Source organism: Egretta garzetta, unplaced genomic scaffold (genome assembly GCF_000687185.1).
Source record: "Egretta garzetta isolate BGI_Z169 unplaced genomic scaffold, ASM68718v1 scaffold297, whole genome shotgun sequence".
NCBI classification, from domain to species: domain Eukaryota; kingdom Metazoa; phylum Chordata; class Aves; order Pelecaniformes; family Ardeidae; genus Egretta; species Egretta garzetta.
The window spans coordinates 5630495-5655146 of NW_009260410.1; the positions used below are offsets into that span (position 1 = coordinate 5630495).

General features: G+C 37.9%; 1 protein-coding gene across 1 annotated transcript in view; it reads left to right on the forward strand.

Moving 5' to 3' along the window:
• Positions 1–19967, forward strand: part of COL5A2 (collagen type V alpha 2 chain) — a 55334-nt gene extending 35367 nt beyond the window's left edge. Inside the window, exons 34-54 of the mRNA XM_035899122.1 lie at positions 1511–1618; positions 1732–1785; positions 3562–3615; positions 3738–3791; positions 4832–4885; positions 5718–5825; positions 5929–5982; positions 6185–6238; positions 7275–7436; positions 7545–7652; positions 8652–8759; positions 8918–8971; positions 9988–10095; positions 10208–10261; positions 11595–11702; positions 12585–12638; positions 13410–13517; positions 15538–15829; positions 16656–16843; positions 18739–18963; positions 19821–19967. Of these exons, the coding sequence (XP_035755015.1) occupies positions 1511–1618; positions 1732–1785; positions 3562–3615; positions 3738–3791; positions 4832–4885; positions 5718–5825; positions 5929–5982; positions 6185–6238; positions 7275–7436; positions 7545–7652; positions 8652–8759; positions 8918–8971; positions 9988–10095; positions 10208–10261; positions 11595–11702; positions 12585–12638; positions 13410–13517; positions 15538–15829; positions 16656–16843; positions 18739–18963; positions 19821–19967 (2256 nt within the window). The remainder of the gene's footprint in view (positions 1–1510; positions 1619–1731; positions 1786–3561; positions 3616–3737; positions 3792–4831; positions 4886–5717; positions 5826–5928; positions 5983–6184; positions 6239–7274; positions 7437–7544; positions 7653–8651; positions 8760–8917; positions 8972–9987; positions 10096–10207; positions 10262–11594; positions 11703–12584; positions 12639–13409; positions 13518–15537; positions 15830–16655; positions 16844–18738; positions 18964–19820) is intronic.
• Positions 19968–24652: the final 4685 nt, after the last annotated feature.

The following is a 24652-nucleotide window of genomic DNA, read 5'->3' on the forward strand; positions in this document are numbered from 1 at the left end:
ATATTTTTATTATAAAAGGGATACCTTTCATGAAAGGTATCTTGTTTACATAAGGGTTCTAGGAGGACATACAAGTTATTCCAGTATAACAATATTAGTAACTTGCAAGGTACTTAAATGTTCAGAAATCTCATTTTGTACTAATTTATATAGATCTGAAGTTTAATACATTCTTTGTGTTTCTCAATAGAACTGGACAAAGCCATTTCTGAACTGCAGAAAACCATCTAGCAATGTTTTAAGGGCCATGTCTGTTTACACAAAGACACTTGGCAGGCTTGAGTGTTTAAAAGAAAATGCTGAAAACTTCATGTCTTGCTTTCACCTGCAATTGATTTAATTAGGCCTAGGAAGGTCACCCCAAGTAGGGAGTGCCTCAAGTAATGTGGGACCTGTAATAAACATGAGCTGTGAGAAGCAAAGAATAAATAAAGCATCTCTGCCCCTGGCAACTTCTACCTGTAGCTACTTTGTGTAATAAACCCATGTGGCATCAAGGTCAAGCTAGAAAGATGCTTGAGCTACTTTTTTTGCCTGTTCTCATTCCCGTTATGCACTGATTGTATTTGGAAGGACTATGGTATTACAACTGAACTTCCTGAGTAACACAATGGGAAAAGAAAAGTATTTGGATGTTAATAAAGTCCAAATTTAAGTGAAAATTATTACTTAAAACTGTACCCCAGAGACTTCAACACAAGGCATAACGTGTTCTGCAGCTGTTGCGGGTGGAGTGAGAGAGAAGCAAGAATATAGTTTATCGATATAAATCAGTGAGTTAACAAAGTTCAATGGTAAATGCAACAGTGGCTTAACAAGATTTGATGGCAAGGTACACTTAGTTATTTACTGTGTAGAGGACAGGGTCAGACAAAACTGTCAGGGAGACCCTCCCGTTGAGTCATAAGGTTCAGAAAGGACCCCCTTCCTTTCTAAAATCCTTCTTCAGAGAGGAGTCTAGGTGTGGCTGGATCCAGTCCTGGTCCCAGACTTGGTCAACAGTTTACGTCTAAAGGATTATATATGCGCAATCAATCCTTTATATCACTTAGTTAAGATTTCGAAGTTTAGCATGCTGTTAGCCACTTACCAAGAATCTGTTGCAGTAAGGAATCTCTCAGCCTTGAGGGGTAACCTTGAGAGGCATCCCTACTCAAGGGGAGATCCTGGCCTGCAGCCTGCTGCTGTGCAGGATGGCTCAAAGGGCTCTTGGGCTGGTCACTGTTTATGAGGGTAAAATGATTGGCTCGTAGTCATATTTGCATACTGACCACAGATTTTAGTTCCTTCACTGTGATTAGGTGGGTGTATTGCACAGTAGCCCTTGGCTATTGTGTTGTTATCCATCTCCCGAATCCACTTTGAGCTGGTGCATCTAACACTTGGTTATTGCTTGAGCAGGGTTATGGGAAAAGGTCAGGTGTGTGTGGGAAGCACACTGCCACAGCAGCCTAGAGACAAAGATACTTCTCAGATGAATAGACAACAACTTGTTCTTTATTTGCTTCAGGGAAGCCCAGGCCCTAGTGGGACACCTGGTGATCCTGGCCCTCCGGGTCTTCAAGGTATGCCTGGAGAAAGAGGGATTGCTGGAACGCCTGGCCCCAAGGGTGATAGAGTAAGTTTGTTTATTTCTGTTGTCCTAAGTAGAATCACCTTTCTCTTAATATTTCAATTATTCCATGGTGTGAACTACTCAGCATTCAGAGACTTTCTGGGTATTTTCCATAGGGTGGCATAGGTGAGAAAGGAGCTGAAGGTACAGCTGGCAACGATGGGGCAAGAGTAAGTAAATCTATTGCTCTTTTTAGACCTACTCTTCACACACCAGATTGTTTATTGTGCTAGGGGTACTCAGCTCATAGAGTTAAATGCTACTCAGCTTGGTGATATCATGAGTTGAAAGTCATTTTCATTACCTGTACCCTCCAAATTTTTCAGTTTTTCAAGACAGCTGTGCACGATGTTTTGGGATGTCTGTGTTCCAAGGCCCCTGTTTCGTATCATCAATAATGGGGGTAAAGATGTCAATGGAAAGGATTCACAGAAATAACATGTTGATTTGGGATTCAGCTAAGCTGACTCTAGTGAAAATATAAAAAAAAGGACAGGCAGAGATCAATAGCCAAAAAGAGACCTTCCAGCTCTGACTCTTGGACTAAGGCAGATGCCTCCTTGTTGTTTGGATTGAGTTTCCCACAATCTGTCCTGAGTTTCACAGGTAAATTTCTGTAAAGGTACTAATCCCCATATGGGCAGAAAGTCGCTGACACTTCTGGAAAGTTTTGAATCTCCTGTGCCTAAATAACAAGGCTAGTCTGCTCAAGACATATACAAGACACATTGCACACACTCTTCTGCATAGACCAACTGTCCAATAATCCCAAATGCACTGGGTTTGCTGTGTATGCACTGACCATATTTTCTTCCCAGAAGTTATTGGAGTTACTTTTTACATGAATTGCATATATCTGAGATTCTTGGGTTTTGCAAACCAGCTGGAATACTAGCTGCTAGGCATTTGGAAATCTGAGGTACATTCAAAAGATGGTGGTCCTTCCTGGACTAAATTTATAGTTAAAGAGGAAAAGGTTTTTTGGAGAAACTCTGGTATACAGAAGCACTAACTTAAAATTACCAGCTGTGAGCTGGAATTAGTTATGTAAGTCAGATATTATCCAAAGATACAGAACAGTTCAGAAGGTTTATAGCTTACAGTAACAAATGAATAGGTAAAATAATGGTGAGCTAAATGTACATCCCTGTTCTAAAGCCAGGTATCTGTAGATATCCCTGCTACCTACCACTACAGCATTGATGGCATTGCAGTATCCTTTGTTAATGCCTTCTTTTTTTCTATTTCTTTACAGTTTGAACTAAGTTCCAGTGCAGTTTTTTTGTGGGAGGGGGAATTATGTTCAAGACAAACTTGGTGCAAGTTTGTGGTACTCTGCTTCTAATGAAAAAGAATTGTAATTGGGATATCTAAATATTCAAGAAGGTAATATAGTTAGTGCTGTGGGATCATTATGTGGAGTTAATGGGTTTGGATGGCAAATTTGCAACCTGTTGGCCTAACTGCCCCAGGACAAGGAAAAGGACAGTTTTGAGGAGTTTGCAGGATATAAATGAATCTTCAAAAGTAATGGTGGACACTTTAAAATTAATTTAAACTGTTAAATACTAGCATAAAAGAAAGAGAGCATTTGTACAAGTGGGGAAAAAGGACTTAATTTCCTTCTGAAAGAGCAAAATAAAGCTAGGGCTGGTTTTTTTTATCACTGGCCTTATTCATAAACACGGCATAAAGGAGAAGATTAAGTTAGTGAAGAAAGAGGCAAAGAAGGAAAGCACGTCTTTTGAGATGTGGGATTTTGGTCACTGGGAGAGGAAATGCAAGTCAATTTTAGGTAAAGAAGTTCCAACAAGTTTTCAGAGATAAAGGAGAATAATTTAAAGAAATAAAAAAGCATATGGAAATAGTAACATATGAGAAGTTTTAAACTAACTCTTTTGAAGCATCATGTCTCTAACTTCCTTTCATCTTAATTTGTTCAAAAGGGTCTCCCTGGTCCAATAGGCCCAATGGGTCCAGCAGGTCCTACTGGTGAAAAGGTAAACAGATTTTTATACCATTCCCTACTTGAAGTTTCTTAAAATTATCACACTTATTTGGCACTTTTGCTACTCGTCAAATAAGTTACTTGGGAAATCATAACCTTTCATTTCATTTTAAGGGTGAACCAGGTCCTCGAGGTCTAGTTGGTCCACCTGGCTCCCGTGGAAACCCTGTGAGTAAACGTGTTTAGTTTTTGCCTGGCATAAGTTAACAATATCTAACAGTGATCCCAACTCCAGGGATTTGTCTTATTTGCTGATATATTGCCTTCTTTTTCTTCCCCTTCCTTTGTAGCCAAAATCTGTAGTTCTGTCTTGATGCCATGCACTTGTAAACTATTAGCAGATTTTGTTCCTCTGTCCTATACTTGTTTTAGGGCAAACTTTACAGAGAGTTACCCTCATTTACCTCACTCCTGAAAGCATGCCACCACTTTTAATTGTTTAAATGTTTTTAAAAGCATGCCCATAACAGATACTACTGTACACATACAAATATTTAGATGGACAAAGGGCAGAGGTATACCTTAGTTCATTTAGTTGTGTCACCTCTTGTAATCTTCTGTCTATTTGAGATTTTAAGGATTTTAAGTGTTGACTTTGATTAGGGAATTAGAGGCTCAGACCTTCTAGATCCTTCATACTGCTTGGAATTGATTATGTCTCTGTCATAAATCAGAACAGTTTTATTTCCAGTATAAATTGGAACAGCTTCCGCCCCTCTAGGGAGTGCTGGATCTTGGCAGTCTTCAGCTCCTTCTTTTCCAAACAATTGTTGTGTGGAAAGCTCAGTTGAAGCAGCTCTTAGTCCATTCTGACCTTGTAGAAGAATATATCTTTGAACTACTGTTGTTTTTTTCCCAGTCTATCCGATTGGCTGCATAAAGTGTGTGCTCTTCAGCTAATCATGCTATCTCTGGAAGTAGTTGTGAGCAGAATTTCATTGGCTGTGGTTTTAGTGCTTGCTCATCCTTTCCATCTCTAAATTCTGAAAGTTTAAATATAGTCTTGAACACATGGCAGATATTAACATCATAGTTAACATTGTTTATTTTGGGATTAAGAGATCATTTGATTCTGATTATTAGAGCAAAAGTATAATCTCACTTATGACAGTAAATAGTTAACATCCTTCTTTGTATATTTAACTATAAATTATACTGCATATAGAAAGACAATTGTTAGATAAAATTATTCTAATTTTTTTGACCAGGGCTCCCGAGGAGAAAATGGCCCAACTGGCGCTGTTGGTTTTGCTGGTCCTCCGGTATGTGTTTTGTAACACTAATGAGTTTCCTTTAGTCATCCTTTTGACATACAGTTTCCTTCATTATGAATAATACTGCAGTGTTCTGGAATGTGAGGCACATTTTTATTGCAAAAAGAGCTGTTTCTTTCTCCCATCAGTATATCAAGTAAAGAAAAGGGCCAATGAATACCCTAGACAGTTGCAAAGTGGTTTTTGTTGATAAAATCATGTAATTGTTCACCAGATTTCATATTTTCATGAATGTGTGATGTTGCTCCTTTGAGATTAAAATGAGGCAAGTTATAAAGTGTCATCTACTGAAGGTAGCAAAGATTTGCTCCATGAGTAGTGAAGGCTGGAATGAGTTGATGGACCAAATGGAATGTTTGTGAGTTTTCCAGTGAATACCCTGGAAAGTTTATTTCCCACAGCCTAAATATTCTGTTTCAGACCTTTCACAAAGAGTCAGGCACCTCCTTCCCATGGTGGGGGAAAAAAAAGACTAGAAAAGCCAATGTTTGTTCAGTCCCTTTTGCTTTTAGGTATGTAATAGCTGCCGAGGAAAATAGAAAATCTAAAGAAAAATGTTAGCTGGATAAGAAAATATTTTAAGTGGAAATACTGACTGCACAGACTGTTTAGAAAATCTCATCTATGATCTTCCAGAGACTGTCCTGAACTGTTATAGTTCTCTTGAACTGAACCATTAAGCAAATGCAGTGTTTTCTGGACTGATTTGTTCTCCTGTTATTTTTTGCCTTCTAGAAATTCCCTACAAAATGACTTTGTTAGGATGGAAAGATTTGGTATTCTCTGACCTGATGCCTCTTCTAAATATTATTTCTTACAGGGCCCCGATGGTCAGCCAGGTGTGAAAGGTGAACCTGGAGAACCTGGACAGAAAGGAGATGCTGGATCTCCAGGACCACAGGGTCTTGCTGGGTCTCCTGGTCCACCGGTAAGTGTAAATAATGTCGTCAGAGAACCAGTGGCATAGGCTGATCTTATTTAAAATATTCTGGGTGTTCACTATCACCCATCTCTTTCTCCTTTCTTCTTAGGGTCCTCCAGGTGTTCCTGGTCTGAAAGGTGGTAGAGGAACTCAGGGTCCACCTGTAAGTAGATTTTATTTTTTGTGACTTGACTGCAGATAATCTAATACTGAAAATTTATGTAATGAGTGTATCATTCCTCATCTCAGCCTGTTTTTCACAGTCTGTAATTATAACATTTCCTCACTAATTCATCTGAGAACATTTGAGATAACCAGTGCTGTATTTCTTTCAATAAAGTTGGCATTAAAATGTTTTTTTTTAGGGTGCTACTGGATTCCCAGGATCTGCTGGAAGAGTTGGGCCTCCAGGACCTACTGTAAGTCAATTGTCATATTCCTAATAGGTGCATTTTATAAACTGTTCATTGAAAATCTGAAAACTAAATAAAACAGGAAAGGTGAAGCAGTGTTTATGGCCTGATGCTACAGAAGAGAACAGCTTGTCAGCACTGACTTCTGTGACTGCATGCTTACATCCGACTTCATTAAATAAAACTCATTAGTCTTGGGCTTGATCCAGTGTCAGTGTGTCCAAATTAGTGCAAGACATTTCACTGGTGGAGCTGTCTAAGCTGCTCTAACGACTTAATTGCTTACAGGAACAAACGAACAACCTGTATCTTCCTGTACTTTTTACTTTTTTGTCTTTTCAGTGGTAACTGAAGTTAGTAGAATTTTTGGGAAAGGATGTGGCCACTGCTGGGCTATGTCATCAGTGGAGTTACTCATAAGATCCATTAAAATAAAAACAAAACAAAACAAACCCGCAAAATCTCTTATGTCTAAACATTTTCAGAAACACATACACACAAAAAATTAGCTGTGGGTCAACAACTCTACACAGAGAGCTGTGTTCCTCTCTTCATAGGTCTTTTAATGTTTTGATGAGAAAAATAACTTGCAGTTCTCGTGAGTTCATCAAAAGGTGAAGTTAATGAAAAACATAATATACATGTGAAATCTTTTTAAAGTATTTGAGAAATGAACAAAGGTTCATTAAAACATTAATTTGTACCACATGAATGACAAGATGATATTGGAAAGAATGGGCGAGGGTGAGTTTTCTAGCAGTTTTACACCTGAGGTAAAAAAAAAAAAAAGTGCCTTTTAAAGGAGGGAGTTTGGAATTACAAATGGGGGGAGGGGGTGGAGCTTGGGCATAATCTGATGAGTTTTTTATTTACATACGTAAATTTATGATCAAATAAATGAGATGATAATAGCTCTTTGCTGATTCACAATTTAGGCCTTCCTTAGAGTATGCATATTTGTTGTTAATCAAAAAACAGTCCTGAGAATTTAATTTCCTGATCAGAAGAGGGTCCAATGTAACAAGGTCTTATATCTTCTTAGGGAGCTCCAGGGCCTGCTGGACCTATTGGCGAGCCAGGAAAAGAAGGTCCCCCAGGTCTTCGTGGTGATCCTGGTTCTCATGGCCGTGTGGGAGATCGAGGACCAGCTGGGCCTCCTGGTGGTCCTGGAGACAAGGGTGACGCAGGGGAAGATGGGCAACCGGTATGTCCTGGTTCATGTTACTAATTCTCCCTAGGCTTGGTCTCGTTACTTATACTTATTGTTACTGAAATGATAGTAACATTTTGTTTTATCCTTTGTGGATTTCAGGGCCCGGATGGCCCTCCTGGTCCAGCAGGAACTACTGGTCAAAGAGGTATTGTTGGTATGCCAGGACAACGAGGGGAAAGAGGCATGCCAGGGCTGCCAGGTCCTGCAGTAAGTAATGACCATGTCAATATGTCACCAGTTTGGGCATTCTCATCGTCTTTGTGAGATTGAAAGCATAGTGCCCCATAGCATGAGGAGAAAGTTGGGAAACTACAATTGCAGAAGCTAATATAGTGAGAATGGTAAATAACTAAATCTCATGCAAATGCATGAGGTGGGAGGTTTTGTTTCTGCCATAATGGAATATCTAAACCTGAATTAAGACTAAGTGGGTAATAGCATTAAGACTTCTGGCTAAAATGTTCCTACTTGACTTAAAACTAGATCCCTGAAAAAAACAAGCCCGACTCTTCATTTAGGTACCCAAAGGTCACTTGAATGTGAGTAAATACTCTGTAACTGCTACTTCATAAATTGTGAATGACGGTCTTCAAAAAGGCCATTTGTGCTCTCTTTGCTTTCCTGTAGGATTTATAGATATTTATTGGAAAGCGTAATGATCCAGGAGATAAAGTCATTAAACAGAATATTAGTAAAAGGGATTGTATGGCGGATCTGCCATTACCACTGGATCCATAAAGTCAATTTATAGTTAAAGTTGGTCAGAAATTATTCCAGGCTAACAAGATTTGTTGGTGTTGAGACAGACAGACAAAAAAAAAAAAAAAAAGTTACTTATTTCAAACTGCATTACATTTTTCCATAGTCAAAAAGACCTTACGTATTGCAGATAATGCCATCAGACATTGATACATCAAGGGAGTGTGTGCTTGGAGTTGCTACTAGACAGGTTAATTTCAAGTGCAGCTTCTAATCAATAAAAGCCTATTGAAAAGCAACTAACACAAACTGCTTAAAAATACACACTATATTAAATATATATTCAAAATCTATCAGAACACTTTCATTTATTGTCAGGTTCTGGAAGTTACAAATGTTGATGGTACTTCAGGCTGGGTTAATGAGTAGTGTTTTCCAGGCAGCAGGTTTTTTGAGCTTTCTTTGTTTTGTGATTAAAATTTTGATATATTTCTCATCTTTTTTTAGGGTACACCAGGAAAACAAGGTCCTACGGGGCCACCTGGTGATAAAGGTCCCCCAGGACCTATTGGCCAGTCAGGTGCCACTGGACCTGTAGGTGAAGCTGGTCCAGAAGTAAGTATTAGAGCCACATAACATGCAAAAAAAGACAGTCTCATGGTTGTTCTCCTCAACTTGAAGTTAGAGGTGGAGAACAACTTTCTAGTTCTTCTTATAGAAATGCAAGATTACAGAGCTAATCAATAGCCCTATTTTTTATTCCATAACTCTAGGGACCTGCTGGTAATGACGGCACTCCTGGTCGAGATGGAGCTGTTGGAGAACGTGTAAGAATATGTTTTCCTTAAGTCACTCTGGAAATCTCCATTTTATTATTGACTTATTGTAGATTTTCTTGTCATTCAGTTAACTTGAATGGAGAACTTGTTCTGAAAGCGTATCCTAGCTTTGAATAAGTGTCACGATCCACTATTGGGTTGAACAATTTGGCAGAGGTTAAACCCCCTTGCTTTCCAACTGACCTCAGATAATTCTGGGAGGTTGGGGGCGGCTGGGCTTAACTCCTGATTAACTCCAATATTTTATCGTGACTAGGTTCCTTTTACATTCTCGGAAACAGAATTAAGACTCAAAATGGAGTCAAGTGTCAAGTCACTTTATTTGGCCAACCACAAATGCGCGAGAGAAAAGCAGAGAAAGAGAGGAAAAGTGAGAAAGGGAAAGAAAGGGGGAGAAACAAACAGTTCCCCTTTCATAGGGTTGTCTTTTTGCATAGTCAATGACTGTTTTGCATACCCATGCCTCCCACTTGGCAGTGAGGTGCATTCCCAGTACCGTCATTAGAGTATGCTCGAAAGTTCTAGGGGGTCCGAGCCCCCTCCCCATTGTCAGTTGACTCTGGGCCCGGGCGCATGCGCAGAGGATGTGTACTCCAAGATAACAGGCCACACATTCCTGTGGGGTGGGACTCAATGGGCTGAAACTGTCCCACTCAATTGCCATGGTGATTAGGCCATTCTGGTGGGGTGGGACTCAATGGGCTGAAACTGGTGATTAAACTGCCCCACTCAGTTGCCGTGGTGATTAAGCTTTGGTAGTTAAGCTTGCCTGCCACCAATGTTGAGACAAGTTTCTAGTCCCTTACAATAAATTGTACATCTCAAGGTTGAGGAAACCTGGCTAAGAACACCTGCCTCCACAGACTCAGACTTGAGTTTTTACAGAAGGAAAATCTTTGTAGATTGTAATTGCTAGAAAATAGATTAGCAATGCTAGAGTCCTGTTGATTTTTGGTCTAGTCCAGTCCTCTTTAGATCAGTAATGTTGAAATTATGTTTTGCAGGGTGATCGTGGTGAACCTGGCCCTGCAGGCTTACCAGGTTCCCCAGGGGGTCCAGGAACTCCAGGTCCTGTTGGCCCTCCAGGAGATGCAGGTCAAAGAGGTGAAACTGTAAGTGAGACTGACTTTCTTTTTTTTTTTTTTTACTATTTAATTTATCAAAATACTATTATGTATGCTTTTGTGCATTACTTTACATATCTTCTGTATGCAATCTTTGTAGGGTTCTCGAGGTCCTATGGGTCCCCCAGGTCGTGCAGGAAAAAGAGGTTTGCCTGTAAGTTCTCTACAGTCACTGTGGTTTTATCTGAGATACTTTTTACAGGAAAGTGTAGGAGAAAATGAGCCCAAATTAGAAAGCTGAACAGGGCTTCAACTTTTAGTGTTCTGACTGTAAGTGGATGCAGGTAGACTTCCGAGCTGCTAAGTTTTACAAATCTGTTTGAGTCCACTAGCATTTCTGCACTTTCTTTAAAAATACTTTGCAGAGAAATAACAAATGTTTTGGGAACCTATTTATTTGGAGTGTGTTGCTGTTTGGATGATGGTAGGACCTGAGTTAGCAAATGGCTAGAGTCTTTGTTTGAGAATTCAAATATGGGGTGAAGAAATGAATGCTGAACAAAAAGGCAGTTTTTTAGATAAAAATGGAAGAAATATAACAAAATCACCTGTAACAATGAAACTGCCTTATTCAAGTTAAGAGATTCTGACTTCAGATTTTCCAAATTGAAAACCAAATAAACCCGTTCCTTTTGTGTTTCATTACTCTTTTACAATCCAAGCTTGGAACAAAAAATTAATTGCAAACTTGGGAAATTCAAAAGAATGTTGTCCAGTCCCTAAGCAGATGTCATACAAGAGATGGGAAAAGTTTATTGAATAGTTAGTGATAATGATGCCATTAATAAACTATTTGGAATCTGGCATTGAGAGATTTAGCATGCAATTTGGGCTGAGAAATACAGAATTGAAAGTAGAAGCTAGTTTTTCCAATAATTCTTGAATTAGTATGAAAAGTTTGAAACTATCAGGAATACCATGAAGGAAATTGTGATGGTAATACAAGCAAGTTATTTGTACTGGGAAGCCTGACCATTGTTGTCTGTAGTTAGGGAATGTAACTTCAGTTGTACTTTAATCATAGTGAAGGTGAAAAGAGCTGTGAGAAGAAAGATGCAACATGGAGGATTTCACACTGAAAATACATTTTATCATTGCGAGTCTGTGAGAGATCCATAATATTTCCATCTTATTTATGAAAATCATTTGCCATGTCCATTAAGGCAAAGAAATTTCTCAATCTTAGAAATTTTGTTGTGTAAATTATTTAGTATCAATATTACAGGTGGTTTTGACTGTATCATGAAGTTAAATAGACTAAATTCACCACAACTATAATTAAGCACAACACAGTTTTCTGTAATTATTTACTTAATCTTTGGTAAAAAAAAAAATTAACATTTTTTGAGATGCCCCAGCATCACCTTCTTTCTAGCTTTAAAAGTGAAGGAGGTCTGAATGCAGTGTCCAGAAGCAAATGAGGGGGTTTTGAGGTGTGGGGTTTTTTTTCAGTTCAGGATTTTACATTTCATCACTGATATTTACAGGGTCCCCAAGGACCTCGTGGTGACAAAGGTGACAATGGAGATCGAGGTGATAGGGGCCAGAAAGGACACAGGGGGTTCACTGGGCTTCAAGGTCTTCCTGGTCCGCCTGTAAGTTGTTCTGTTTTCACCATAATTTTATTTGCTTGACAGTTAAATAATGTATCAGAAACATAGTTATTCAAAATAGAGAAAAAAGCAAACATGAGTTATTATTTTCCCACAAGGTGTTTGTGAGTGGCCTGGCTGCCTGTATTTGCTAATATTTTCAATGCAATTTTACAATGCTATTGCATGATGAGATAAACCTGCGTTTTGTGAGTTATATGTGTTCTCCTACTCTTAATCCATTTGTGCCAGTCCTGCAGTGACCGACTGCTGAAAGTCCATGGCCTGTCAGCACAAGATGATCACAAAAATTGGTAGTTTCAGATAAGCATACTAGAGCATGAGATGGTTTTTGCCAGTGTTTGAACTCTTTACAGTCAAGGAATCAAATGCAAAATCCTATGAGGACTGTGATAGTATTTCTCGCTAATGTTTGCAAGAACTTAGTGATTTCAGTGGCAATTGAATGGAAATGACTTGGAAAATTTAATTTTTTTACATTTGTTCACTGATTCTGTGCAAGAGCTGGAAGTTTCAACACTCAGGAAAAGAGTCAACAAAACCCTAAGCATCTGTCAGTTACTCTTTTGTAAGCCAATCTGATTCTAAATGTCATGAAAGCAAGGCTTTTCTGCAGAAACAACTTTATATATAGCCAAGCACCAGTAAATTCTATTAATCTAAATTGTGATTACAGCTGTTACTCTGTCTTTGTGACAAAAGAGAACAGAATGAAAATGAATCATAAGAGGGAAAAGTACTACCTATTGTTAATGTATATTACAATCCTATTCATACAGAATTGTGTATATCACACACTAATTCTTTAAAAGTAAAGGAATATGCCTTAAATGTCACAATGATATGATAATTTCTTCTGTTTAGGGTCCTATTGGTGAACAGGGCAGTCCTGGCATTCCAGGCCCATTTGGTCCTCGGGTGAGTATAATGTTTCAGGTTTAAGGTCTTTCTTGCTTGTGTTTTTTTTCCACAATCAGATTTATATTTCCGCTGCACTTTTATTTCATGGGCTTTTATTGACTTCAGTGCAATGTGGTGATTACCCTACTATCTTTTGCTGAGAGACATTACCTTGTTTAATGTAGTAGAGCTTTGACATAAGCGCATCACAGAATGGCAAGGGTTGGAAGGGACCTCGGGAGATCATCTAGTCCAATCCTCCTGCTAATAGCTAGATAAAAAGGTCAGTTCAAAATAACTACAGGGGTACAGTCTCTTTTTACAGACACTTTTGCTGCAGCTGAAGCAAAGCTGTATATGTGGCAGCTCTGCTCATTGTTACTCTGCCTTTCACATCCCCAAGTATGCCATTCACTCAAAAGCAAAGGAGAAATATGATTCCCTTTGACGTTCCTGAGTGACAGTATATCTCCAAGTCTGTATACATGTGGGCATACAGCAGCTACTCCAGTCTGCATAACACCTGGAATTGAACTCACTTAAATGGTTTAAGAAAAAATATACAGCTGATTCAAGGTATATTGGCTGAGTTGATTAACTTCAGAATAACAGCATTGAAACTGCCTTCTTACTTTCAGAGAAGAAGAAAAAAAGTGATTTGTAGAACTTTGATAATAAACACAAATAATTGGATTGCTTCCTGAAAAAATACCGCATGTAAAGGGCTGTTTCGTATAACTTTGTTATTAAATGCTAAAATATATTTCTTCTTTATCTTATATTTTCTAGGGTCCTCCAGGTCCAGTTGGTCCTTCTGGCAAAGATGGAAGTCCCGGGCCACTTGGGCCAATTGGGCCTCCTGGTGTTAGAGGGAGTGTAGGAGAAGCTGGCCCTGAGGTAAGTTAATGGGAACACGGAGGGGAAATGTTACTTTCAAATAATGAGATATTTTACAGTCCTCTGCATCACTTTCTCAAACATTCATGAGCTTGAGACAAATGATAAGATTTGATACAGTTTCTCCAAAAAAAAAAGCCAGGTTAACTGTGTATTGAAAGGGCTCATTTCTTACTCATTTTCATCTTCTGGACCTGTGACGATCCCAGGCTCATCCACCTATGCTCTCCTTAGGCCAACCTGGGGCTACTTTTGCAATTAGCTCACTGGATCCTACTGGATGTGCAGTTCAACATGGTTATTTGGCAAGTTGGATCCTAAAACCTCAGGCCTAGATATAGGTCAGCTGGTGTATCTGGAAGCAGCAGCAGTTCAAAGTCAGTAGTCCCACAAAGGTGGCACTTAATTACAACAGCCATGTGACTGATTGCCAGCAGCATACTCCATCATGCCTTGCATTAAGGAAATCCTTCAGTTCAAATGAACAGCCCAAACTCTAACACTCTGCTCAGCCTGATCTGAGGTTTATAGACATCAATCATGAGCTGATTTGCAACTAATGAAAAATAGTTGGACCATTTTGGAAAAAAGGCCTAAACCTTGCTAAACATCCCAGGCATATTCCACATGTACCAATTCACGATACCCTAAGTCGTAAAACCTAAGTTATGCTATCCCGAGGAAGATAAGTTAGAAAGTTAGAGGGATTGAAGAAAGGGGTGCTCTGGATGATCATGTGAAGAATTAAAAGACTGGTATTGCTTATTTTGGGGTAGAAGTAGAAAAGGTGGAATAAAATAAAATAGTGAGCAAGACAGAGAAGGCAGTTTGTGCTATTTTTCTGTCTTGTAAGACATGGTGTTTCATGTGTTTATCGTGTGCTAATATTCACCCTATTTAATTTGAATTTCTGCCAATTATCGGTATCTCCCCTTCTGCTGAGGCACCAAGACTTGAATGAATAGTCTATGGTAGAATGTAAGAAAATAATGTGTATGCAGATCCTTCATCCGTGTAATGAGACAGTACAAGAAATATCACATACCAGTAGCTTTAGGTTTGCATTCCATGGTGACTTGCTGCAGCTATAAACTGGAACCACAAAGCAAGAAATAAAAGTTAAGATTTCATTTGTCAGATGCAGCATGTATTAGTTTGGGTGTGTGCTCTGTAGTAAACATTTGGAGCACTGGTTGTGAATTCTGAAGTAATTACTCTGTAAGGAAATGCCATCAGATATACCATCTGATGCACCAGGGCACCAAACTTACAAGGAAGGCATGTTACAGACTTTCTGCTGCCAAAGAAGAGCTGGCAGAGCCTGCAGGTGGAGATATGTTTAACAGATACATTCTATCTCAAGACTCAGTTATCCCCCCAAGTGTCACAATTCAGGTTGACAGAAAGACCTCACAACCCATCATTCAGGAAAACAGTCAGGAGAACACCTGCTCTGCCAAGTAAGGATGATGTAGATTTTGTCTCACACACCTGTGCCCAGAAAACTTAGCACTGTGCAGGACAGATGTAAAGATATTTCTAGTGCCAAATTTTCCATCCAGGCTTTACTAATTGAAAATGTCCCTGAGGCAGCTCAGGGGAAGCAGGAATTTTAGATTGCTTTAAAAATTGCTCACAGCTGTTGGGAATTTTAAGAAATAAAGTTAGCAGGCAGGGAATTGAACAAGAAGGGACAGATGGCTTAAAAAAGGAGGTGGCTATTCCTTGATGGCTATTTCCAGCTGTTAAGTCTGAAATCAGGAGTAAGAAAAAGTTGAGCAAGGTATCAAGACAGGCAGAGAGGGCATGAAGCAGAGAGAATATCTCACATGCAGTTCTAATCTCTTATCCCTGTTCCTGGAAATGTGAATTGTTTATCTACATCTGAATTTCCCCTGACTGGCCATGAAGTTTTGCTTTTTTTTTTAGAGGCTGGCTTTGCTATCATTTTGCATAGTATTTACTTTGCTGTGCCTGTTGCCTTGTTTGTTTGTTTGTTTATTTGTTTTTTAAACCTTAGGGTCCACCAGGTGACCCTGGCCCTCCTGGCCCTCCAGGACCTCCAGGCCATCTCACTGCTGCCATTGGTGACATTATGGGACACTATGATGATGCTATGGCAGATCCACTACCAGAGTTTACTGAAGATGAAGCTGTCCCAGATGACCATAATAAAACAGACCCAGGTGTCCATGCCACACTGAAGTCACTGAGCAGCCAGATTGAGACTATGCGCAGCCCAGATGGTTCGAAGAAACACCCAGCACGGACTTGCGATGACCTGAAGCTGTGCCACCCATCCAAGAAAAGCGGTATGTATAAAGATGCAATCTCCCACATGTACCATATTTCCAGCAGATACTTCGTCACTGGAAAAATTGTGTAATACCGATTTTGATGGTCTAAACTGACATTCACAGTAGGAGCTTGAAAACTTCTTCTTGCCAATGAAGTATATATTCTAACGTATCCCATATTTATTTATTCAGTATTTATTCAGATGTATTTTAGAATCTGAAATATTTTATATTTCCATGTAACACTACTTGTTAAGGTGTTTTCACCATGGAGTACCACTTATATGACGATAGAACTAGGTTGGTACACCAGTTGTGGATATTTGCTTAATTGCTATTAGCTCAAAACATTACCTGTGGGCTAATAACCTGTGAGTGCTTGCCATAGTGGCAATTCGTAGGTGGTAATAACGAATGTGCCATTTAGGACTTTCCCTAATTTATATGGATTACCAGTGACAAATCAGAAGAGACTGGAAGGTAAAAATAATTTGTGGCAGGCCTTACCAGCTTTTTCCCTGTTTCCCAAACTTTGCCTCCGCCATTGTGTGTTCTTTATGCACTTGGAGTGTCCAGGAGCTTTGCAATGGATTTAAACCACCTTATCCTTAAACAACTTTCAAGTTTGCATTCCCCAATTTTGAAATACTGAGCAGCTTATGTCTTGAAGTAGCACTATAGTGTATACCTGATGCACGCATCAAAGCATGCATCGGATGATGTGAAATGTATACCTGTTTTCCTTTGTGTTGTACTGCCATGACATGCTTTTGCTTATATGTCCCCAGTTATTTCAAGTGTATTAATAATGTGATGGAATCACATTTTTTGTTCTTTGTAGGTGAATATTGGATTGATCCAAATCAGGGATGTGTTGAAGATGCTATAAAAGTATATTGCAACATGGAAACTGGAGAGACCTGTATCTCTGCAAACCCATCTACTATACCACGTAAAACATGGTGGGCCAGCAGGTCGTCTGACATAAAGCCCATTTGGTATGGCCTTGATATGAACAGGGGGTCACAGGTAACTATATATATATAATGTCAAGAATTGACTTCTGTGAAACTTGTTTCCTTCTGGTTTAGAACTTCATCTGCTATTCTGAGCAGATTCTGCTACAGTCAGAACATTGTAACTACTGATTGACCAGCTTATATTCAATTGGTTGTTATTATGCAGTAATTATAGGGAAGAGCTGGGAGGAACAATACAAGTGCATCTAAGGCAGGATATACAAGTATACTATTGCTGGAAGAGATTTCTCTTCAACTTCAAGTTTCAAAAACTTCAACTTCTCTAGCAGTCTACTTCAGTAACTCACTATCTTTGTCCTTTAAAAGTGTACTTTTACCCTAATAACATTATTTGAATCAGTGCTGTTTTAATTGATTTCTATCCTTTTTTTCCAGAAAGCTCTTTACTTCTAAAAAATACAAAGCTTGCTTATAAATCCTCTCAGCTAATCAATTTTTAAAAAAAAATATTGTTGTCATATGTGTCAGAATCCATCAGTCTCCAGCTAGACAAAAATTACACTCTTAGCTTTCTGTCAGGTTTTTCCCTCTCTGGTAACTTCTAAAAGTAGGCTTAATGATCCTGCCAAATAACAGAAATTTATCCTATGCAAAGTATATAATTAACTAACAAGCTTTTTCCATTTTTATTCTTAGTTCATCAAATCAAAAGCACAGAAAATGTTTTCAATTGTTATTTCATAGAAAGTAATTAAATATCCTTAAAATAAGTATTTGGTGTGTTAAAATAATTGTGCTGTAATCACTTGGATTCCTGATGACAGTTCAGAACTTAAACGATTGAGAACAGATGTGATATTGAGAACAGATGTGATATTGATTGCTTTTATTGAGATGCTTTCACTTATTACTAAATTCAGGAGAACATGCCATGACCCAGGATGTCACAGTTGACGTTTAGCTGCCTGCAGAGCTATACATAGGGCTTTTGTAAATCAGATGCTCTTTGGAGGAAGAAATTATCTCCAGGAATAGTATAAAATAATACTTCATTTTTGAAAACACTGTCAGATTTGATAACTAACAGTATGATCACATGCATTCCTTACAGATTCTAAATAATAAATATATCTGAGATTGCTAAACAGATAGTGCATTTTTTTTTTAAAATGACAGTGTCAGTGCCTAAGATTTTCTTTTTTCTTCATTAGAAAAATGTATACATTTTTAGTAATTGTGACTTCCCCCCCCGATGATTCACAAAGCATGAATAAAATGAAACCTGCACAGGTAGGGAAAATATCTCAGGAATTTTAGAATTTTTGTCATTGGTAGAAAAAAATACTTCTTTTTTTATAGAAACAGCAGCACATTGTAAAATATTTGTCAAACTTCTGTGTAAGTTAATTAATTGATAAAGTCCATATGCAGATGTATAGTTATTTTTATATGGTTAAACTTTCTGCTTGTGATGCCTCTAAATACAATAAAAAGCCTAGAGAAAACAAGCTGCTTAAAGTTACAATATGACAGATACACTATAAAAAGGTTTTCCTGTGCTTTCATGATTCTTATCTAGTTTGAGGTTGCTCTGATGCACTATTTCATACATAAGGTTTAGCTCGTACTGAATCCCTTTTTGAAAGAAGGCAGAATTCATTCTAAAACTTGGCATGCCTGTGGAGACCCAGCTACCTTTGAGTTGTTCAGCTGCAGAGCTTTATGGTCAAAATTCTCCAAAATTATCCCTGTTACTGGATGTCTAAATTTCTTGTCCTCAACTGGCAGCAAATGACAAAAGAAACCATTCGTAGATTTTATGAAATAGGGCTCCTGCTAGTCATGTCTGGAAAGGGTTATGATAATGATGTATGCTGCTAAAATTCATGAACTCTTAATGAATTTTCATGTAATATATGTTGCTCTGTTTCTTTATCTTCACAGTTTGTGTATGGGGATACAGCTGTCACTCAGATGACATTCCTGCGCCTCCTATCAAAGGAAGCTTCCCAGAATATCACTTACCTTTGTAAAAATAGCGTTGGGTACATGGATGACCAGACTAAGAACCTGAAAAAAGCTGTAATTCTGAAAGGGGCCAATGACCTGGAGATCAAAGCGGAGGGAAACAGCAGATTCAGATACACTGTTCTGCATGACAGCTGTTCTGTAAGTTTGGGGGTTTTGTCATTTGTTATGGAGTAAAAGGACTTTTGTCTTGTAATGGTTTCAGATCTTCCTTGATATAGAAAAAAAATCCATAGAATAGGGTAATTAAAATGCTGCTGAATTTCATGATGAATTGTAGAAGTAACTGATCAAATAGGCATTTTACTACAATTCTAGCTTCACATAATAAAAGTCTGCACTATTTAGAGACTATTTACAAATTACTAGCGATTAGTGAGCATACCGAGATACATATCTTGCCATGTTGCATTTTCCAGTATTTATGTGTGTCTATGGTCAGATAACCTCAAGCATTTGTCTGCCAGATGGGTAAGATTAGTGCAGCAATACACTGGAGGAAACTCATTGGTACTATGACTGACTGCGTTGGAAAGGAAAATGTTCCCCCCACAAATTCTTAGTGGGCTTATAACCCAGAAAGTAGTGAATTTTTCATGTTCGTTAGCATTCTCAGCCAAGTTCATAATACTGGCAAACTATTTCTAAAATTAGTTTTACGCTTGAAATAAATTAGAGTACTCTTTGCATTTAACATATGTGTGCAGGCACGTATTAACACATAGAGAAGAATTTCATAACATAAAGAAAAATCAGTCCAGGTCGAGGAGGAAATCCCTCTATGTCAATCTGATGGGCCTATTCATCAGTGTAAAAGCAAGATACATATATTTTAAAATAAGCAAAGTGCAGCACAGGCAGGGGTGTTGTTGCTCAGTGAAGATACAGTGTGATCCTTCTGAACTATCAGACAGCTGACTTGCCAGCTGGAATTCAGCTGTTTCTGACATGAGCTCTGGCCTAAGTTTTTCTTTTCTTTTTTTTTTTTCCTCCTCCAGAAACGTAATGGGAACACGGGCAAGACTGTCTTTGAGTACAGAACGCAGAATGTGGCACGCTTACCTATCATAGATATTGCACCGGTGGACATTGGCAGTACTGACCAGGAATTTGGAATTGAAATTGGGCCAGTTTGCTTTGTGTAAGAGGAAGGGGGGGAAAATAACACACTACCCATCAACAGCAGCAATTAAACACATGAACTTAGACTGATTGAAGTTAATCCTGAGACTCTTGAAGTAATGGCTGATATTGGATCAGCATTGTATATACGGTTCTTTCTAAATGCCCAGCCTCCTTTTGAATATTTATTTTACTTACAAACCTTCCGTTTTAAATGATTGAAGTCAACTTTTTAGTACAACTGTACAATCTTAAGAGGATTGATGACTATCTTTTAAAAGTAATATGAATCTTTTTCCTTGCTTTTGTTTCAAATTATTTTGAAATTTACAGGTATTCAAAATAGATAGTTTTAATGTGGGACACTAAAGCTCTAACAATTATTTCTTTTCTTGGATGCGTTCTGAATAACAGACAAGTAGAGCACTTTTGTGAACCGTTGTCTATATTTCAATCATACGTACTCACTCAACCCCAGTTTGTCTTCCTGCGGTTGCCAGTACAATAGTCATTAACAGAAATCTGTGTCTCTTGTAGAAGAAAATCTCTTCAGACAAGATCATCTTAATTTGGTATTGTCTTTCCTGTAGTTTCCTGTGTAATAGTCTGCTCAGAAGAATATTCCGTAGCCATGATTAATTTATGAAGTAAAAATACTACTGGGGTAAATATGAGTTTTCAGTAGGGGTGTCCCATATCTGAAAATTTAAGGCCAGACTTCACTTCTCACAATGTATCTGAGTAATTCTATTAAATTATCCTTAATCCTCAAAATACATCTTAAACCCAATACTTGTTGATTTTCCAATACTTGCCCATCTAAGAAGCCATTACATATCAAATTATACAGATGTCTTATATATGGTGCCAATTTATGTATGTTGCAAATCATTCACATGTATACCAGACCCATCATTAATAAAGAGAAAGAAATGTTAGAAATCAATTGGTTTTAGCTGACATCCAGACATGCATCACCAGTAATTTGACTTATTGACCTTGAGTTGTCAAGGCAAGCAAGTTCCATCATTTCTTAGCATGAGCTACCTCATCTCTGGAAGTTGGGATGCATTTAATATTCCTATTTTTATTTTAGATGTTTAAAGGTGCTATGCTTCTGTTGTTATTTTGAGAAAGGAGATAGGCAGGGCAAAAACAACAAAAAAATGATGGTGCTAAATGACTCTGTAGAAGGCTGATGAAATAAAGACACCTACTGTCAATGTCATTTTCAGAGATTAGCCGTGAGGCTTATGGTGTTTGAGAGAACAATGTTACAGTGCATTTATTTGTTGGTCATATAGTATATAGACTGTTTTGTACCACTAACATGCTTTATTTTGTAAAGTATGTTGGTACAAATTTACTTAGGTTTTTTGTTTCTTTATTGCATCTGTGCTCTCCACGTTTTTGTTTGTTCCTCTAAAAAAATAAACAGCTGGGGCCATCCCTAAAGAAAGTCATGCACATAGCTTTATTCATGTATCTTTGCAAAGCATTTAATTAAATACATGCTTCTTGCTATGTAAGTGGTTTCCTTTTTGTAGAATTCCTTCCAGCATGTTCCATATCAGTTCATTTCCAGGAAATTAAAGATAGAAAAGTATTTCCTTTTGTTTTGTTGCTATTTGAATAACTCACTTGCAATGCATTCTCCTGAAGTATTTTACACATAGGAATATAAAGGTATTTTGAATAATGCCCTCTTTGTGCCAGTTTTTACAAGATAGGTGTCAATTTGTATGAAGTAATCACTAGCAGTCCTATTAAAGTTACCTAACTAGTATCGTTTGAGACACCAGAGGAAGAGAATTTTTATTCAAGACTGAATAAAATGTGACTTGGCCAGTTCCCAGTGTCAATGTAAGTTATCGCTGATAGAAAACAGTTTCTGGACAAGCCATAAAGTTGCACTGTAGCAAGGCAAGCAAGAATTTCTGTTCCTTTCCTCCTTCTGAAAGGGTAGGAGCTTTGCAATTTTCCAGGTTGTCCATATGCATGTCCATACAGGGTAGGTAGGGACTGGAAACAGGGAAGTTGATGCGTTCATGCTGATATTCTATTTGCTCTTATTACCAAAACAGGAACTCTATGATTTCTTTTTTATTAGCATGAAATAATTTCTATAAATACATGACTGAAGTTAGCTTATCATATTGGATCTGTGAGAAGTTTTAGATAACATTAGTTTCACTGAATAATCTGAGGTATAATAGCTCGCTCCAACACGTTCATGAGAAGATAGATATCCAGCAGCTGTGATCATACCTCTACAGAACATATATCCAGATGAACAAAATAAATAACATTTGGAATATAGATGCATGTTTGAAAGCTATTTTTAATCTCTGATTTTCATCAGCAGAGTATTATAATCTGTTATTAGTATAAGAGTTCTGTGAGGTTGTTGGAGAAGAGTATTTCACTATGAAGGATACAATTCTGTTTTTTCTTTTCAAGTCTCTTTTTGTATCTCTGTCACTATATGAACATGCAGTGTTCCCTCAGGCAGGTGCCTTGAGCACTGAAAAAGAGTTTTAAGTAGAAAGCAATCTAAGGTAACATTCTGTAAAAACCATTGCTGGAGAATCAGTGAAGCAAAATCTCACTTGAAGCATGAGCTCTCAGGAAATGAGAATAGTTAACTGAGGAGCCTTTGTAATGCAAGTGGTTGGACATGCTTTTTTCTTGGCTGACTACATTTATAGCACACATGTATTTCTTTCCCTGTTTAGCATTCCTCAATGTATTGTAGAATCTTTTTAAGCAGACAAAAAAAGAAAAAGGAGAGTGGGGGAAATTTCACTGCTTTAAACTGCTTTACCTCTTATTCAGGCAGTGTGTCATAGCCTCATGTAAATACAGTTTAATGAGCTGATAATTTGCCCAAGATTGATTAATTTATAAAATAGCATTAAGTAAATATCTCAGAAATGGTAGAAAAGGCACTTTAGAATGGTTATGATATTAAATTATCAGACTACATTTAAATTAAATTTGAATTATAGGAGTAGGTTATTGCTACTGTTTTCCATAACTGACCTGTCCTCAGTGAGAAATGAGGTGCTCGAATCATCACTGTCATGCTTTTATCCCTGTGCCACTGAACTGTAAATACAAAATACCAGATTTTGTATGTAATTACACAGCTGATTACAGACCTGGGACCAAGCAGAGCTTCCCTAATGTGAGGGGCCCTATCAGTGGAATAGGAGCCTATCCTTTCCAATATCTCACAGAAAACAAGAAAAAGCCACCAAGTGTGAAAAGCAGATTTGGTATATAGGGCTATGAGGTTTTTTAACACTAATTTTTTACCTTCACAGCTTAAGTTTTATACAGCTGAACAGTAGAATCCATTTTGGATTTCTTCTCTCAAGCTGTGTCTCCTAACACTGACCACTTTTTACAGTGTATTCTACTTTTAAATTTCTTTCTAGATAAAAATTTGAAAGAATACATTCTTGCTGAGGGAGGAAAAGTGTGAAAGATCTTTCAGATATGCTCAGTGGGCCTTGGGGGGTTATGATAGATGTTCCCAGAAATGAAAAATTTTATCTACAAGCACAATGAACAAAGAATTGAGATTCAAGTACTCCTGAGCATAATCTTATTTTGCTATTGACTAGTTTTAATGATCTTTTACCTTTATATTAAATATATATTATATTTTGGAAAGAGTTTAATAATGTCTTCTCCAATGCTTTTTCTCTCATTACTGCTTGACATTTGCTCTTAATTTATTTTGAGCAGAAAGAGGTACAAGGACAGAACTGATCACAGTGCTACAGTTTATAGGATACATCAGTTAACATCCTGGTGGTTTAACTGGGCAGGATTAACATTGCTTTAGGTAGTGTACAATTAAGTAATATTAATATTGTAAAAAGAACAAAATGCTCTTGTTCCTTCTGTATTTCCTAGAGGAGCCCAGCTCTGAATGGATACGTGAAATGTGACCATAACCTCCCTACTGCATCAGAGCATTCTTGCAGAGAGCTCTATACTGAGCAGTTCTGGATGCTTAAAATGTAAGGCAAACAAGGAACTGAAGAGGGATTTTTCAAATCAGTTTTGGACTTATGCACCTCAGTTTTAGAGTGACTATGAAGAGTTTACATTTGGGCTGAACATTTGCTCTTCCAAAAGGCTGGCAGAGCAGCTTAGGATGCATCTCCTCCACCCACTTCCCATACAGAGCTTTTCCTTTCTCTTCTGTTTTGGTACTCCCGTCTAGCTCAGTGGTCATTCTGTTGTCTCTGGGCACACAACAGCATAAAGTCAAATATCATGGCCTCTCCCTCTCAAACTCTCCTTCCTTGCCTACCTGTTATCTTCCTTGTAGCTATCATAACTACTCAGTTCTAAATTTTTAATACTAAAAAGATTCTGTAGGGTACCCAGGAGTACTACATGTAGTAGAAGAATGCATCAAGCAACAGAAATATAAGAAAGAAGATGTCACAGCATCATAACAAGAAACAACACAACCAAAGTCTACAAAATATAGCAAGCAAATAGAGGAGAACAAGGAAGATTTTTTTCCTCCATGAAGACAAGTAAAGAGTCTAAAAATGGGTTAAGAGCAAAAACCATTATTTTCCTTATTACTGTAGGGTAAGAGCCCCTAGCTTTCTTTTATCTCCTGTAGCTGAGATTGAGCAAAGTAGTTATTGGACTGGTAAACACTCATAATCTATGGATTTTT